This window comes from Nanorana parkeri, unplaced genomic scaffold (genome assembly GCF_000935625.1).
Source record: "Nanorana parkeri isolate BGI_ZX_2015 unplaced genomic scaffold, ASM93562v1 scaffold14, whole genome shotgun sequence".
Classification (NCBI taxonomy): domain Eukaryota; kingdom Metazoa; phylum Chordata; class Amphibia; order Anura; family Dicroglossidae; genus Nanorana; species Nanorana parkeri.
Window position 1 is genome coordinate 1,026,990 of NW_017306282.1, and position 17,551 is coordinate 1,044,540.

General features: G+C 41.8%; 1 protein-coding gene across 1 annotated transcript in view; it reads left to right on the forward strand.

Moving 5' to 3' along the window:
* The window catches only part of RFX4 (regulatory factor X4), an 86,011-nt gene that overhangs the window by 12,127 nt on the left and 56,333 nt on the right, over window positions 1–17,551 (forward strand). Inside the window, exons 2-3 of the mRNA XM_018557933.1 lie at window positions 12,753–12,839; window positions 16,141–16,201. Coding sequence (XP_018413435.1) covers window positions 12,753–12,839; window positions 16,141–16,201 — 148 coding nt within the window. The remainder of the gene's footprint in view (window positions 1–12,752; window positions 12,840–16,140; window positions 16,202–17,551) is intronic.

Consider the following 17,551-nt stretch of genomic DNA (forward strand, 5'->3'; position numbering starts at 1 on the left):
TCTCAAGTATGGAGGAGCATGAAACTCAGTCCCCTTCCTCCCACAGGATTGGCCTGTCACCAAGCACAGACGCTGTCAAATAAAATGGGTGGAGGGGAAATCCTCATCCCACTGTATGCTCCAAATTGCAAAAAAAACATGCTGTTTTTATTTTCAACTTGTCATGTTTTTATACTGTAGATTAGCCTATAGTTCTAATTGAAGCAGCTGGCCCCTGTCCTAAGGGTAAAGGCACTTTTTTGTCCTCGCATTAAAATGTCCCTTTTTTGCCTGTGTAAAACAAAAGTGGACATAAAACCCAAATCTGTGCAAAAGGGATTCCTCTCCGAAAAGTATTCAACAAAACTGCAAAAGAGTGAAAACAGAAGAAGTCAGTGAGCTCTGCTACAAAAGAATCCCTGTTCCCCCATAAGAGTTAGGACTTAGGAGGTATGTAATGAAGATAATTTAATTTAGACTTTAATACGAGAATTCTGCCCTCTCCTGTTGACCAGAACATCAGGGAGGAAACAACCTGCTGAGGTTATGAATGGTTTTACTTCTAAGAGCAAAAGTCAAGCGTAGTGTGGAAGAATTTCAACTATAATTTGACTGGAGGTCAGAAGCAGACTTGTAAATCCTCAGCCATGTTTATTCAAAATTTGGATTGGCAATACAACGAGATCAAAAGGTGAAAGAGCAATCAAGCGATTAGGTTTTCCCCTAATCTTTGTGCAGCCTATAAACTCTTTTGGTTCCTTGGCAGAGTAACTTTAACCACATCTGTTACATTGTTGGTTTGAGACATTTTCTGATTTCTAGTTCCAGTGTATCTGTAGCCAAAACTTGTTTTTAAATTTAGGATTAATGCTTGACTGGTACTTGTAGGGTTCTTGTATGCTAACTCCTTGGCTGTTCTGAGCAACCGTAAATTTGAATGTGTTTATTAAACTTTTATTATTTAAAAAATTGATAAAGCAGGGAAGGGTTAGAACCTCTCTGTGCCTCCACTGGGTGGTTCACTCTCTTTATATGTCCCATTCTATCCGTCATTGTTACTGTGACAGGAATTGGTGGGAAATCAGAAATATTATATTTCCCCACACTGTGAAATGATTTCTTCTCATTTATTGATACACTTACAGGACAAAAAGTGAAGGCAAACATTTCCAATGGAACAGCAAAAGAAAACCTAACATTTTGTTCTTTAGTCTTGGATAGAGGGATGGGGAAGGGAGAGGGGGCTGGGTTAGAGCCTCTTTCTAATTTTTTAATGGTTGTCTGTGTCCCCACTGGGGAGATTAATCCCTCTACTGGACATCCAGGATTTAAAGTTGTCCCCAGAATAAGCTATAAGAGGAAATTTGCCAATGGGATCATCTGTTCTAGGGACCGCTATCTAAGAGGGGACTCCCTACCCACTTTGGAAGATTCCCTCTCCCTTTTGGGATAGGAAGTAAAGGGAGATGTTTCCAATGGTACACAGACAACAATAACAATAACCAGGCAGGGATTTTAACCCTTCCCTACTCTAACCAAAAACATTTTTTTGGCTCTACATACACTTTAATACTCCCATATGTTTTCAAATACATTTTACATTATCAGATCTTATATACTGTATTTGTATGTCTGTGAGCGTTTACTGCCATGATTATGTTTATTAGATCCTAACTGAATTCACGTGCAGACCAAACTGGATGTATAAGCAATTCTGACACAAATAAATATATATATTGTTTTGCACGTTTGTCACACTTTAATGTTTCAGATCATCTAACAAATTTAAATATTAGTCAAAGATAACACAAGTAAACACAACATGCAGTTTTTAAAGGAAGGTTTTTATTATTAAGGGAAAACAAAATCCAAACCCACATGGCCCTGTGGGAAAAAGTGTTTTCCCCCCCTGTTAAAACATAACTTATATTATGTAAGTTATATCTTCCAATGGAATTTTCATGGTGGGGTTAGTTAGCTGTGGGCCACCGAGAGAAAACAGTAAAAAGGTGAACAGTGGGTGTTGTCTTACAGAACATAGTTTATGTTAGTGAAAGCTGATTGGCACTATATAGCTATATAGTGCCAATCAGCTTTCACTAACATACTGTTTGAGGTCTAAATGGGGGAGTATCTCTGCTCAGAGCCACCAGGCCAACATTTAATTTTTGTACTGAATGACAATGCCTCTCTGCTTCCCAGCCCAGTCCTTCCCCATTGAACCAGGACAACCTCCAGGAGCCCTATTGCCCAAGTGCTGAATGTCTGCACTTGGTATGGTTTCAACCTGTTCTTGCAGTACATTTTATAAGTCTAGATTATGTCAATAATGCACCATGACCTCATTAGCAACGTGTCCAAGGCATAATTGCATCTGTCAGTCTGTGCAGCTTTTTGCAACCCATGAAAGTGCCAATAGACATTATATGGTATCTCTATGGCTAAAGGAACTTTATGTCTTTGGGGCAGCTTCAGACAGACCCACGTGGCTGTTCTTAGCATAAAAAGGAACGTCTGAATAGCTCAAGCATTCTTGTTTGGTGTGGAGGGTGGTAGCCCGTTCTGCAGACTGTATGGGACAATTGGATAATGCAAGTAACAAGGGTATGAGTGCAAAAGCCAATTTTTTTAAACCTAATATATGTTTTTGCTACTTTAGAATGAAGTAGGGTCACCACTAGAAGACACAGTAAGTAAGTAAGTAAGTAAGTAAGTAAGTCTGTCAATTATTTAGCTGGGTTCTATACGACTCCATTGGTTTTTTTCCTCTAAAATATCCAACCATGGGGGAACCTAGTTGGCCACGTTATCAACTCTGGTGATCTTGTTAAGTCATCGAGTCATCTAGGCTCATTCCTTCAATGGAAAGGTACAGCTTCTATTACCTTGGCATAATTGTTTCTAAAGATTGACAGACTTATGGAAATAACATACACATGCTATGTTGCCCAATGCAACTTTTATAATAATTGTTAACTTTTATAATAATTGTTTATAATAAATAATTGACATGCAAAGTTATGTTGGTATTTTTATACTTTTCTTTGGTGTCTTTTCCAAACTTCTGGCTTTCCAACCTGTGGATCCTGAGATTAAACAACCTTTTTGCTCATTAGTTTAGTAGTCTCTCACATATTGAAACTTAAAAACTCATATCAGTATTAAGAAGTTTCCCATGACCATCAATCCGATACAATCCGATTCAAATCCCCTTTAAAAGCTTGAATGTTATTGGTAAATCAGAAAAGACGAGAGAGAGGAGTCATGTAGTACAGGATTTAGGAAGTACATTCCCAGTGACCCTGTAAGGTGCACTCTGAATTCTGGCAATGTTGCAGTGCTTGCTGGACAGCAGTAAGAATTTGCTGACTACTTTTTCTTGTTTTTCTTTCATTTGCAATCTATATACAATTCATAAAATGCATACATCAAATGGGTTAGTTTACTTCTTTTTTTTTTAAGTAGCTGCCTGGCTGTTTTTTTGGCTGCATTATTTTTGAGCCACTGTCCCAAGGGACAAGCATTTGAAAAGGACATTACCAGGTCAGCAGTTATAAAGTACCTAAACCCCTGGATCGGCATGATGGCCAGGCACCTGGCATTTTCAAAAGCAGAGGTCAGGGAAAGCAGTGACTTGGGGTTACATGCATATGCTAGAAGAATACTTCAAAGTACTTCAACATATACAACATATCACATAAATGATATGGTGTATTGCAATAATGTTTTAATCTTCCAATAATATTACTGTAATGCTGTCAGGCTGCATAAACAATTATAATTTTTGACTTTTTTAAAATTATTCTCTGCAGCAAGGGTTACATACCCTGTGCTGGCAGCATGTTAGACCGCCAAACCGCTGTTTCCAGGTCGCTGATGGTCTGACATGCCCCCTGTACGGTGAGCCAATCAACAGCACTCACACTCTACTGTACATGCTCACAGTTATTACTCCTTATGCAGCCTACATGCATTACAGTAACAATATAGAATGCTTCTATTGGGCTTAACTCTTTCCCTGCCAGAGCCGTTTTTGCATTTATTTATTTTTGCTCACAGTTTAAAATGCTAATTTGATGGCTGAATTCCCCAAGCAGAGACCATGTAGAAAAAAATGATGGTAGTTGCAATTTTTATGTCGCAGGATATTTGCACAAATTATTAATTTTAAAATTTCCAGTAAAAAATACATTCACATTAATATTAGTGCACACATACACAATATAATGCCCAATTTGTTTGGTAAAATGAGGTACGATGAGGCTGCATCGAGTGAATAGATACCAAACATGTCAAGCCTCAAAACACAGTACACAAAATTTCCCATAAGCAAAGCTTTAAAAACCTTTGCAGCTCATCAACTTAGAGTGAATCATACATGATGGTGCTAGAAGTACTCCTCTTACACTGGCATGCGTGGCGATACCTAACATGTGTAGCGCAATTGTAGTTCTCATACACGAGTGACCCTGATATGTGTTTGCGTTCGTATATTTGTGTACGCAGGGGGCAGGGGGTTTATATTTTTTAAACTAAAGGGGATTAAGCCCCCTATTTTATTTATTTATTATTGGTATTTATATAGCGCCGACAATTTAATACAGCGCTTTACATTCAGCACATTCACATTAGTGCCTGCCCTCAAGGAGCTTACACTCTAAGGTTCCTATCTCACATGCATACCTAAAGGACTCATTTAGACTGGAGCCAATTAACCTTCCAGCATGTCTTTGGAGTGTGGGAGGAAACCGGAGTACCTGGAGGAAACCCACACAAGCACAGGGAGAACATGCAAAACTCCTTGCAGACAGTGACCTGACCAGAATACGGACCAAGGACCCCCAGTGCTGTAACACAGAAGTTCTAACCACTAAGCCACTGTGCACTGTGACAGGTCCTCTTTAGAGAAAATGCTTTTTTTCTAGTTTGACCAGTGATTATTTTTTAAACTAGGGACATATTTATAAAGCAGTGAATGTAACATTCACCATTCACAAGAAGGGAATGTTTGGTGAATATACCATATACTGCTTTATAAATATGCATCTGCTAGTGTTACTGTAGATCGTCCTTTCTCAACTAGGGTTCCTCCTGAGAATTTAGGGGTTCCGTGACCAGTGCATAGTGGTGTATTAATCCCCAACCTACACTGACCACCAATGACTACCAGTTCTATAGGTCATTTCTACACTGACCACTAATATTAGTGGACACCACATTTTCCCCCTTTGACATTTCATTTTATCATACCAATATTCATTTCATTTCAAGATTTATACTGAAAATAATGTTGTTGCTTACAGCAGGTGATGTTTAAGGGAAAATCCTCATTTTATTGAAAAAATAAATAAATGATCAAATAATAAGAGAAAAAATGTGCATTTAGTATTTTTTTTTATTTGCATTGGAGCCAGTAAAAGCATTGCAACAGCAATCAGTAGGTGCAATGCTCTGTCCCCTGCAGACTCTTCCTCCTATCTATGTCTATACCTCGGTACAGACATTCAGTAACATGGACAGGAAGAAGAATGAGTGGACTACAAGTGCGGTGATGTGCAGTGATGTATTCCAATGAGAACTACTACTGTGTTTGATGAAACTTATAGATTCTCCATTCACAGATCCTGTCAAAGGATCTGTGAATGAATGATGCCACACTGACACAGCCACACCACATTATAACAACAGGAGCAACTTGCGGGGAAAAGAACCCCTCAATTCAGGTAAGTGTGTGTGTGTGTGTGTGGGGGGGGGGGGGGAGAAACAGGGTCAGAGAGGTAAACTTAGCGTTTAAAAAATTGACCCGCCATGGGTGCCAAATACTCCTGGTGCATCACATTCTTTAATCTTTGAAAAACTTTCTACTTACTGATCACAAAAATGTGGGTATCATTTTTAGTCGGGGTTCCCTTTGGACCGTAAAAATTATTTCAAGGGTTCCTTTCTGCTTACAATGTTAAGAAAGGTTGCTGTAGATAAAACGTGCACATTTTCTTCTAAGACTTGTCCTATATATTATCCCACTAAGGGCCCTCCCTCTAATGAGGTAGCTTGGGGCTGTTGCCTCAGGCGGCATCTCTGTGGTCATGTGGGGGGGTGGCAAGCAAAACGGCATGGCCGCTCTACTGCACAATCTTTGCAGTGTGCCGGCCACTATCTCTCCAGGCCAGAGTAAAATCCGGGTAAAATCCATACACATCTCCTCGCCCACCTCATAGCGACCTTGAACGCTCTGGCCGGTTTCCCACCCAGCTCCTGGCAACCAGTGATGTCACTGTGCAGGACACTGGCCAGAGCCAGAGCTGGGCGGGGAGATGAAGCAGAGGCCCTCCATCCCTCGCTCCCCCCTCCCCCAATAGTGTGCACAACCAGCAAATCAAACCCCTCCCATAGCCGTGTATACCACCAGCAGCCCCCCAATCATGTGTGTGTGTGTGTCCCCGCCACCGCCTCAGGTGACAAAAAGTCTAGGGATACCCCTGATCCCACTAAATGTATGTTTCTGGTTCATAGCATGGCAAAGTTATTTGTACAAATTATACCAAAGTAATTTTTAAATATATAATATACTGTATATATATATTTGGTCCACAACGAGCTAAATGTATAAAACCATAATAATGGATAATAATTTGTATTTCATTATGGGGGTTTTTCTGGTTGGGGTTCATCAAATGAATCCCTTCTCTTTGCTGTACTCTGTAGTAACAATCAGTCTATCTTTCGCCATTTATCTCTTTTGTCTTTTACCTCCCATCAGTGTTTTCTTTGTTGTCCTGTCATTGTTTAGAATTCCTCAGGTTGCAAAAACTGCATTTTATGGCATTTTATAGTTGTCTGTCCTCACAGAGACCATAGAGGTAGTTTGCATTTAAAGGTCTAATAAACAGGGACTCTGCTGAGCATCATTCACATCTAAACTGGTCACATAACACAACCCCAGTGTGACTGCAAGTGAACCTGTCACTTTGTTTATTAAGGAGACCATGTCACTGCTCTCACAAATTGGAGCTGAAAATATTTTTACGTTTAGCCAAAAATACTTTTTCTCACAGACTTGTATCGGTTTCAAATAAAATGTATGTAAGGGCTCATTCACACCAAAATCGGAAGGAAATTGCAAGTCAACGGAGGGTCCGTTTACTTGCAATTGTACCTTCCGATTTCCTTCGGATCCATTGTGTTGCGATCCGTTTTTCAATGGAAGGACACCGAAAATGAATGGGTGTGAATGGGACTAGTTCACACTGGATCTGTTGCACTATGTTGCGCTGAAAAAAAGTAATGCATGTTCTATTTTTTTTCAGCGCAATGTAACGTAACGGATCAGTGTGAACTAGCCCCAGTCGCACCCATTCATTTTTTGGTGCCCTTGTGTTATTATCCGTTGAAAAACTTATTGCAACGGATCGCAACATAACTGATCCAGTGTGACTGGGCCCTAAAAGTGCTAGAGATTTCGTCAGTTCCGATTCCCTAACCTTCCTTTACATGGCCACATCTCCCCCTCCCTCCTATGACATCACCACAGCTACCTTCTCCCTCAGACAGTATGTGGGAGCGTGCACTGATAACAGATGCAGAGCAGTAGATGCAGAGTTTTTTAGTGGTGAAGATTTTTATTACAGATTATACCACGACAGCAGCAATTCATCAGCTCCTCCACAGCAAAGCAGCTGCTGCAGCTTTATTTAGTTGTTTTGTTTTTCTTTGTACTGTCACTAGTCACGTGACTACATTACCCTGTACAGTCACTAGTCACGTGATTACATTACCCTGTACGGTAGGGATGCACCGATACCGCTACTAGTACCTTTCCCGATACTGGCACTTCTGGTCAGAGGGAGATTTCCTCTGATCAGCAGTGCCACAAGGGAACATTGAGCCAGGAAGCTGGCTCCATGCTGTTTGGCCGGCTCGATGCTGATTGGCCGGGAAGCCGGCTTCCCAGCCAATCAGTGTCGAGCCTGGCAAACAAATCTGATAATATGGCGACAAAAACCCCACCCTGCAGTCAAATCATTCCCCTCACATAGATCCTTAGCAGCAGTCATTACCATACCAGTCCCTCGGCCAGCTGGGCAGACACCGCTCTCTAAGCTCTCCGGGATCTGCCCACGTCTCCTGTGTGTAAAGCACCCACGTGATCGGCCAATCAGCATCGAGCCGGCCAAACAGAATGGAGTCGTTTTCCCGGCCAATCAAGAAGCCGGGCGGTATGTATTGACACACCGCCTGGCTTCCTGATTGCCCGTGAAGCCAGCTTCATGTTACCGGAAGTACTGGTAGCGGTACTTTGTATCGGCCAGTACCGAAATGTAAATCTCGGTACTTGATACCGAAAAGCCGGTATCGGTGCATCCCTACTGTACAGTCACGTGACTACATTACCCTGTACAGTCACCAGTCAAGTGATTACATTACCCTGTACAGTCACTAGTCACATGACTACATTACCCTGTACAATCACTAGTCACCTAACTACATTATCCTGTACAGTCACTAGTCATGTGACTACATTACCCTGGCAACTGGAGGCTATCTGTGCAGTTAGTGCACCCCTGACCTACTGTCGCGGGATTACGCAGCACTATGAGTGGGTGCCACATTTTTCAGTTTTCAGTGCTGTGATAGTTTGACTAACAACTACTCATGCCATACAGCACCAAAATTAGTTTTAGTTAATGGTGGTATTTAATAGGGAATGTATATTTATTTATTTTTACTATACAAAGGATAAAAACCCCACAAATGTTTCTCTTACTTTCTGTTATAAAACATCAAATAAAAAATGGCAGGACAGTGCAAACACCACCAAAGAGACACCCCAAGATTATTTAATTGTTGCCACTTTTTTGGGAAAGGAAGAAACATGCTGGTATTGAGGTTGTTAAAACATGAAGCTTTGTAATGGTGCACAAGATACATTGCATCATTAATGTACAGGTCATGCACAGAGGGAGGAGAGGGTGAAGAGCTTAATGTACAGATCATATACAGAGGTGGGATGGAGATGAGGGGTTTAATTTGCAGGATAATGGAGGTGAAGGGGTTTATGTACAGGTCACATACAGTGGGAGGATGGTGATGAGGGGGTTAATGTGCAGGCCCTCATATATCACTTCCCCCTCCCTTTTAGATTGTAAGCCCTCACAGGCAGGGCCCTCCTTACCATCTTGTCTTGAATTGTATTGTGATTGTAATGTCTTCCTTATATTGTAAAGCACTGCACAAACTGTTGGCGCTATATAAATCCTGTATAATAATAATAATAATAATAATGGAGGTGAAGGGGTTAATGTACAGGTCACATACTGAGACAGGATTGAGACGCACAGGAGGTAGTGGGTGGGGGGATGAAAGGGTTAAAAAAAACCTATCCCACAATCAGTGGCGTATCCAGGTTATGGCACACATGGGCCACTTGAATGGGGGGAGGGGCTGCTCTGTGGATCAACGAAAGTTCACTGACCCCTGGAGACAGCTGACTTTTTTTTCACTCCCCACCCCTCCCCTATACACATCTCCCCTCTCACTGGTTGCCAGGAGCTGGGTGGGATGCCGGCCAGAACGTCCCAGGTTGCTAAGAGCCAGGTGGGAAGATGTGTGTGGCCTTTACACTGGTTGCCAGGAGCTGGGTGGGATGCCAGGAGTGCAATTTGTTGTAGATACACCTCTGCCCACAATCAAATTAATGAATCCCCTACCCACTGCCTTGAATATACTTCTGCCTACCTCCTTCTCTATGATTCCTACAATTATTCAATCCTCCTCCATCCATTGTGAGAAGGGGAGGGCTCCCAAATGTAAACACAGGCAGTGTTTACATTTGTAATCACTATGATTGGTCATCACAGCGATCACAAGGCACAGAGCCACTTTGATTGGCTCTGTGCATGTTGCCTGTGATCTGCTCTGTCTAATGACAGCTTGATTGCAAACATTCAATGGGCACACTAGTCCCCTGTGCGTGTTTTCTAAAGCACCGTTCATAACCCTGCCCACCATTTTTTACTATACTAGCTATAATATAAGTAGCACAGATGTTGGGCTCAAGAGAACCTGTTACTTTCCTTGAATGAATGTTCACTTTTGAAAGTTAATGTTCAGGGGTGGGCAAACTCCAGACCTTCAGCTGTGGTGAATCTACAAATCCCATGATGGATTTGTCTCTGGGAGTCATACTTGCATTGTAGCGATATGTATCATGTGTGTCACAATTTTCGTTTTGGCAAGTAGTCGCACCCGACGTGTGTATGCGCTTCTATGTGCGTGTACATGGGGGGTGGGGGACTTTAAAAAAAATGTTGGGGCTTTTTTACATGTTACTTTAATTTTTATTGTAAAAAAAAACATTTTTTACACTTGCTGTATTGCTATCACATAAGGGGATAACAAGTCCCCTATGTAATAGCAAATAGGATGTGACAGGTCCTCTTTATGGAGACATCAGGGGTCATTCAGATCTGCTTCACCAGCTTCTTCTCCTGGCTCTAAGAATCGGAGAATGTGCACAGTAACACCAGGAGTGATGTAATACATATCACTTCTGGGTCCAGTGAAAGGAGGTGAGCTCAGCGGCTAGAAACTTTCTGATCTCCCTCTGATTGATGTGGGAAGACCCGCCGTGCAGATTCTGGGTCCGCACTGGGGACAGTGGAGCCCTGGGTAGCCGCCAGCCACGGCAGAGGGGGGGAAGGCACACTCCTCTGCTCGGTACAAACGATCCAGTGGCTTTATAGACGCCGGATCATTTGTATCTGAACAGCCATCGCCGGGTGTGTACAACTGTACCAAGAACACGGCTGCAGAATTAGCCGTGTTCTTATATGTCCCAGCATATACTGTACTATCCTGTTATAACCTCAGCATTGTAATAGGAATACATACTAGAGCTGTTTTTGATAATGTAATCAAACCTTACTTGAAAAAATCCCTTTTATGTAGTGAGTGCTGCCTTCCGTCTGCCCAGTGTGCTTTGCATCTCTTTCCCTGCTGCTTGATGTGATGCAATTTCTCAAGACTACATATCCCACCATGCATTGCTTCCAGCAAGCAGGGATAATGTTACAGTGTTCAGACGTTGAGTTACAGCTCAATGTCTGAACAATGTAACATCATCATTGCTTGCTGGATATGTGATATGTGTGCCCTGCCGTTCATTCTTAATGACACAAGGAAGTGCATATTCACAGGGCTAAGTGAAATGTTGTCAGTGCATTAAGTCCATCCTATGGGCATCTTCAGTAAGTACACTATGTATAATTTACAAACTTCTAGATGGATATGGTTATTAGGAGTGGGATAGAACTTATTGAAATTCAATATAGAAATACAGATTTATTTTTAAGTTTTGGCCTTATATCCCCTTTAATCACTATTTATTTATTTACTGTTTTTGGGGTATTTTTGCCTTTTTAAGCAGGACGTGGATAGTCACTTGCCTATATAAGACATTTTATTCACAGCAGTGAGTTATCATTGGGGTAATCTGGTCAGTAATATGCAGCTTATGTATCAAATATCAGACTGCAGTGCACCCAAACTGGTGAAACACTCATCTCCCTCCCCATTTCAGTGATCTTCGCTGAGTGGCTCTGCCGAGGCTCCATACAGTAAAAAGCTGTTCTTCCTGCTCTCCCCATTCATCCTGTGTTCTGGGCGGCTAGAGGACTCCATGAGTATGGCTTACCCATAGGAATGAATGGGGCCATGAAAGGTGTGTGCAGTAGGCAGAGGAGGTGGTTGAGAACCTGGGACATCTCTTTGCAAGGGTTGCATTGGTCACACAGGGAAGATTCTTGAAACAGGGAGATAGGTATTTTACCAGGTTGGCTGCATGGTAATGGGGATGGGTGGATGAAGAGGGTTACATAACTAGAGGTGAAAGTGTCCTTTAACCATTAGTTGCCTGCTTGTACCTGTGACTGGGCCTGATTTATGTTCTGTGTGGCCCTGGACCCTCTAAACCTTATTTTACTCAATAATTAGCCATTTTCACACAAAAAAATGTGTGCCCAACAAAGATTGTTTTCTGAACTGTATGTGGTTAACATATAATTATAGTATTCCGTATATGGATTTCTTTAAAAAAAAATTCCTATGCCTTTATTTATAATGTTCCACATTTTCAAGCAGTCCGGAAAAAAAAAAACCCAGTCACAGCGACTGGCATATACCATAACATAGGTGCAGGGGTGCTCAGAACGGTCATCTTTTGTTCCTATGGTTTACACTTATTTTCCAAAACAAAAATGTGTAAATGCTGAAGCACATTTATATATAGAATTCAATTTAATATATGGAAATGTATCTTGGCTAGGCTGACTGACTGAAATTGTTTATGGCAAATCTTTTTACAGATGATGCGGTCATATAATGGGCTGTTTTTCCCTCACATATTTTAGGCACTAGTATTCAAAAGGAGAGGTTATTTTGTAATCTATAGCATAGAGCGCCTTATTGGTAGGGTGATGCTCTTTTAGGGCCGGTTTATACCACTTCCAGTGCATTCCAGCATGGTTAGTGCATTCCAGCATGGTTAGTGCATTGCAGCATGGAATGCACCATTTCTTACCCCTAGTCTGCTCATAATCATACTGTCTGCTAGTCTGCTGAATCATACTGGCAATCACAATGACTGAACAGAATTACAATTATTTAATATTTAGGAATTTGACATTCAGTATATGTATTGCTATTGTAAACCTAACAACATGCTATGGGAATGCCTTAATTTTGGTGTAACAATTCACTTCTATTTTCCTTTACAGAAAGTTGGATTGAGCGGTGTCTCAGTGAAAGTGAAAACAAGCGATATTCAAGTCACTCATCCTTGGGCAATGTTTCTAATGAGGAAAGTAAGTGTTTTTATTGGGTTTTTTAAATACGTTTTATTTAATTACCTCCGGGCCGGCCGTAGTAAAAAAACGGCCGGCCCGAGCTCTCTAGATCTGAGCGGGCGTCTTTAGACGTCCATCATACTCTAACAGTAGCATATCCAGGGTATGGCACATGTCCTGGGAGCCACTTGTAGTGGGGGCACCTCTCTGTGGGCCAGTGACAGTTCGCTGTCCCATGGTGAGAGTTGACTTTTTGCCTCCCCACCCCTCTCCTATAAACATCTCTCATCTGGCTCTTACCTGCGAGGGATGCTCTGGCCATTGTCCTGCCCAGCTCCAGGCAACCAGTGACATCACGGGACGTCCAGTTCTTAGCCACCAGAGCGGGTGGGGAGGGAGATTTGTATGCAGGCAGGACGCCAGTCACACCGTCCCAGGTTGCTAAGAATGGGCCTTACACATCTCCCTGCCCAGTTTTTAGTAACCTGGGGTGCAGTTTGTTGTAGATTCGCCTCTGTAATCTGGCCCTTCAGTGTTCATCCCCATCAAGCATTGCCTATCTGCAGCAGGTGAGATATGTATTGTTCAGAAATTACAGGTGAAACTCGAATAATTAGAATATCATGCAAAAGTAATTGCAGTAAGTGCTGCAAAAGGGGCCCAAACCAAGTACTGAGTACATATGCATGCTTGTACTTTTCAGAGGTCCGATATTGTTCTATGTACAATCCTTGTTTTATTGATTGCATGTAATAATCTACTTTTTTGAGGTTGTGGATTTGGGGTTCTTGGGGTTTTCATGAGCTGTAAGCCATAATCATCACAATTATGACAAATCACGGCTTGAACTATCTTGCTTTGCATGTAATGAGTCTCTCTCATATATTAGTTTCACCTTTTAAGTTGCATTAGTGAAATAAATGAACTTTGCACGATATTCTAATTATTCGAGTTTCACCTGTAGAAATAGGTCAGGTGATTTGTCTTGAAATGCCATTTGGAGTGGGTCATGTGATCTCAAATCAACTGCCACATACAGTAACCTCAATTTGGTTTTGAGTCCAGGCAGCATAGGGCAACGTGTTTCATTCCTCTTTCTTCACATTCTTTTCTGTTCTCTGGTTGAGCATTTGAAGATGTATACAAGTGTATGAAAACTTGAACAAAGAACCATTGGAAGCATTTTGGTATATCTGTTTGATAAATGCACAATAAACCTGTCAGAAACTATGACCTACCCTGTATCCTCTCCACGATTCCTGTGTTATCTAAAAGGGCCCTCCTGGTTGTTATCTTGGACTACAGAATTATTTGTAGAGATCTAAGAGTGGGAGTAGTTGAGTAGCAAAAGACACTGAGCAGGGCTGACACTTCTCAGTCCACACAAATGCTGTGTAATGTCAGCACTCACGGGGACATAGGTATAGGAGCGCATTTCTGTCAGATCAAACTTATTAAAAAGCTGAACGTCAGGTATAAATATTGATGTATACTTACATTGGTCCAACTTGGCTCAACATAAGTATACATTTTTAATGCCTGGTAGGACCAAAATGATCCCCAGAAGATCAGACCAAGTGGCAGAAAAAAGACAAAGGCCAAAAACAAGTCATAATCAGAGGCAATTAGTAAGTAAACTGAGAAAAGACAGATCAATATATCTGACAGGTAACCAGACCCAAATACACAATGCATCCTGGAATGTCACAGCTTAACACAGCTTTGATCAGGCAGTCACAGGTGCTCTGATGCAAACTTAAGCCCTAACTGAGGTCAAGTATACAGCTGCAGCATAACCACACGGCAGTGCTGAATGATCCTGTAAACCAGTCTTTCTCAACCTGGGTGCCGCAGCACCCTCGGGTGCCTTCTGGCTTTGTCAGGGGTGCCTTAAATTTTTCGCACAGCATCATGAATTTCCATGGTGCAGGCAAACCGCCAACCAGCACCATGAAAATGCATGATGCTAATCCAGGGCAGGCTGAATCCAGGACCCCCCTCAACCTTCAGAAGAGGACAGATGTCCACCTCCGTCTAGACCTGCACTATTTTCCATCCTCTGCCATGTTGCCACAGCTATTGTAGGGTAGGACTCTGCTGTGAAGGGGGGCTTCTAATAGGAAGGGGGTTCCTACTGCAAAAAGGGAGATGCCATTAAAATTCATACCAGACCCCTATCTAAGATAAGGGTCTGGTATAGATTTTGGGGGGGAACCACAAGTTATTTTGCCTATTTTTTAAAAGAAACTGTGACTGTATAAAGGGTGACAAATGCCATCATTAGAAAGATTGCAAAAGGTACACTGTTTATGCATTTTGGAACGCAACCCTTTTTATAAAAGCCTCTCATACTTTGGGAAATAGCATTGCAATGACACTCTCCACTGCCGATTGTTTTAATTTGTGAGCTATGCACTTGGACATCATCAGATTTTGAGGTATTGTTATTAGTGTTAGATATGCCATTATAGTACTGGCGGGCCAGTACCTGGAGCTTTGTGTAAGGTAGGCAGAACCAACTCCCATTTGCACCATCATTTTCTTCTTGCTTTCCTTTTTTGTCCTCTTTTGGGCATGTAAATTCAGCAAGAGAACTATAGTGGGCAGTGTGTGCAAAGAGTGCTGAAAGGGTGTTATTTGCAGCTCACCAGGTACAACTAAAGGAAAACATTATGAATGAAAGAAAACATATGAAACCACCCCATCTAGAGGCATGTAAGATACAATATAATATAATATTGATATTGGGTTTAGATGCACTTTTAGTCCCACATTCTCCTGGTGCTGAATTCTACCATTCAGCTGTCAAACGTCAGAGCATCCATTGCCCACTGTAGTTCTGGTTAGCTGTGCAGCCTGGGCCTACAATCCGATGGGCTCCATGACAGCGCAGGAACTGATTTAAAGACTAGAATAGGTACCTTGGAAACATATTAAGCCAGGTCAGGTAATGTGTTTTTACATAAATGATCTATTCTTATCCTTTTGTGGTCAGTCTGAAATTCATTTAAACTGTGTTTGAGATACATTTCCATATGAAGGAATAAAGTACAGCAAAACAAATTTTAAACTGACCTTAAACTTTTCTCAATGTACACTAGCCCTTAAGCAATAAGCCAGAATGAATAACACATGTAGGACAAACTAACCCATAGTAACCAATCAGGGGACCTCTCTTAACGTCTGTGACTTCGATAAGCGGAAATCTGCTTGGCTGTTGTGGTACTGGTGGACAGCACTTTGCACATTCATGTTGTTCTCTATGCTGCCCTATTGAATAAGATTTTAAATAATAATGTGATTCTTCTGCATTTTTCAGCAGATGAAGAGAAGGAAAATAGGGCATCAAAACCTCATTCTACCCCGGCCACTTTACAATGGTAATTATCTGTTTCTTCATTTTATGGTTGTATATGTGTATACTTTTAAAGAGTCAGCTCACCAAACCTCATGGTTACATTGTTGGATGTACATCTGCTTACTCTCACTGGTCTCCTTTGCTGTCCTTGGTAGCAAATTCTCTGCAACTTAGTTCTGACTATATCATATGCATGTCAAAAATGTTGATTGTTGCATGTAACTGACCCATTAGGGTGCCACTACCAATTACTGCCAATAATATCTCTCAAGACTAGTGACACCTAACTCTCCTGAATAACCCAACCTCTTAAAAATGCCATATAACTGTGCCTGAATTAAAGTAGACATGTTAGTAACAATACAGCTTTGAATGAAAGGATTAATGACATGTTACAATATACAGCAACACTATCATTATACCTCTTATCATTATAAAGCAGTTTTTGAACTCCAGTCAAGTAACTTTGCCTAGGCTGAGATGATGGTATTTGTCTGCTGCAGGCAGGAAGAAGCATTTCCTCCACTAATCACATCCCAACATTTTAGCAAGTCACAAGAGTGGCTACAGCAGGAGCTGATCTGTGATAGGGCTTGTTTCCACCAGCCTGCGCGTCTACCGCAATGTCCTGTGCACGGAACGCAAGGGATCGCATACATAAAGTGTCCTTGTGTTCTGGGTCGGGAAGGGGTGTGGCAGTGCCATTTAAGTCAATAGCACTGCAGACAAACCCCCCACCCGCAGTACGATTGTCCACACAGGAACGCGTGATAATAAATTGCCCTGCTTTCCAGTGCTGTGCAATCGCAAAAAAATAGTGCACCACAGTGGTGTGAACTGCACACCGCAACACAGTGGTGGGAACTAAAGCAATTGAAAACAAGGCTAATTACCTGATCAGTGCATTGGGCTGGTCCCGGAAAAGGCAGCCAGTGCAGCCTCAACGCTGGTGTAAATTGACCCTCAGACATTTGTGAACACAGCCAAGACCTGCACAGGCACCAGGATTTATATGATCGTGCTATCTCTGTGCTGACATCCCTGTCCAGGAAGTAGGTGGAGACCCTGGATGATGGCAGAGCAAAGATGGAGCTGTCTTTCTGTAGATACAAAGCAGAGGAAGGCATTGTCAGGGGGAAAACTGTGATCTCTGTGAGAGATAATGAAAACTTGTAAATCTTATGCTCACCTACAAAATATTTCTAATGCTAAAGAGTAGAGCATAATGATATGAGTAGGGCTGATTGTATAAAAACAGGTCACTTTTCAAAAAGACACTAAAACCCTTATAAATTAAGAAACAGGGACTGTCTTTGCTACTCCACCCCCCCCCCCCCCCTTCTTACAAAAAACACGGACCCTTAACAATTTC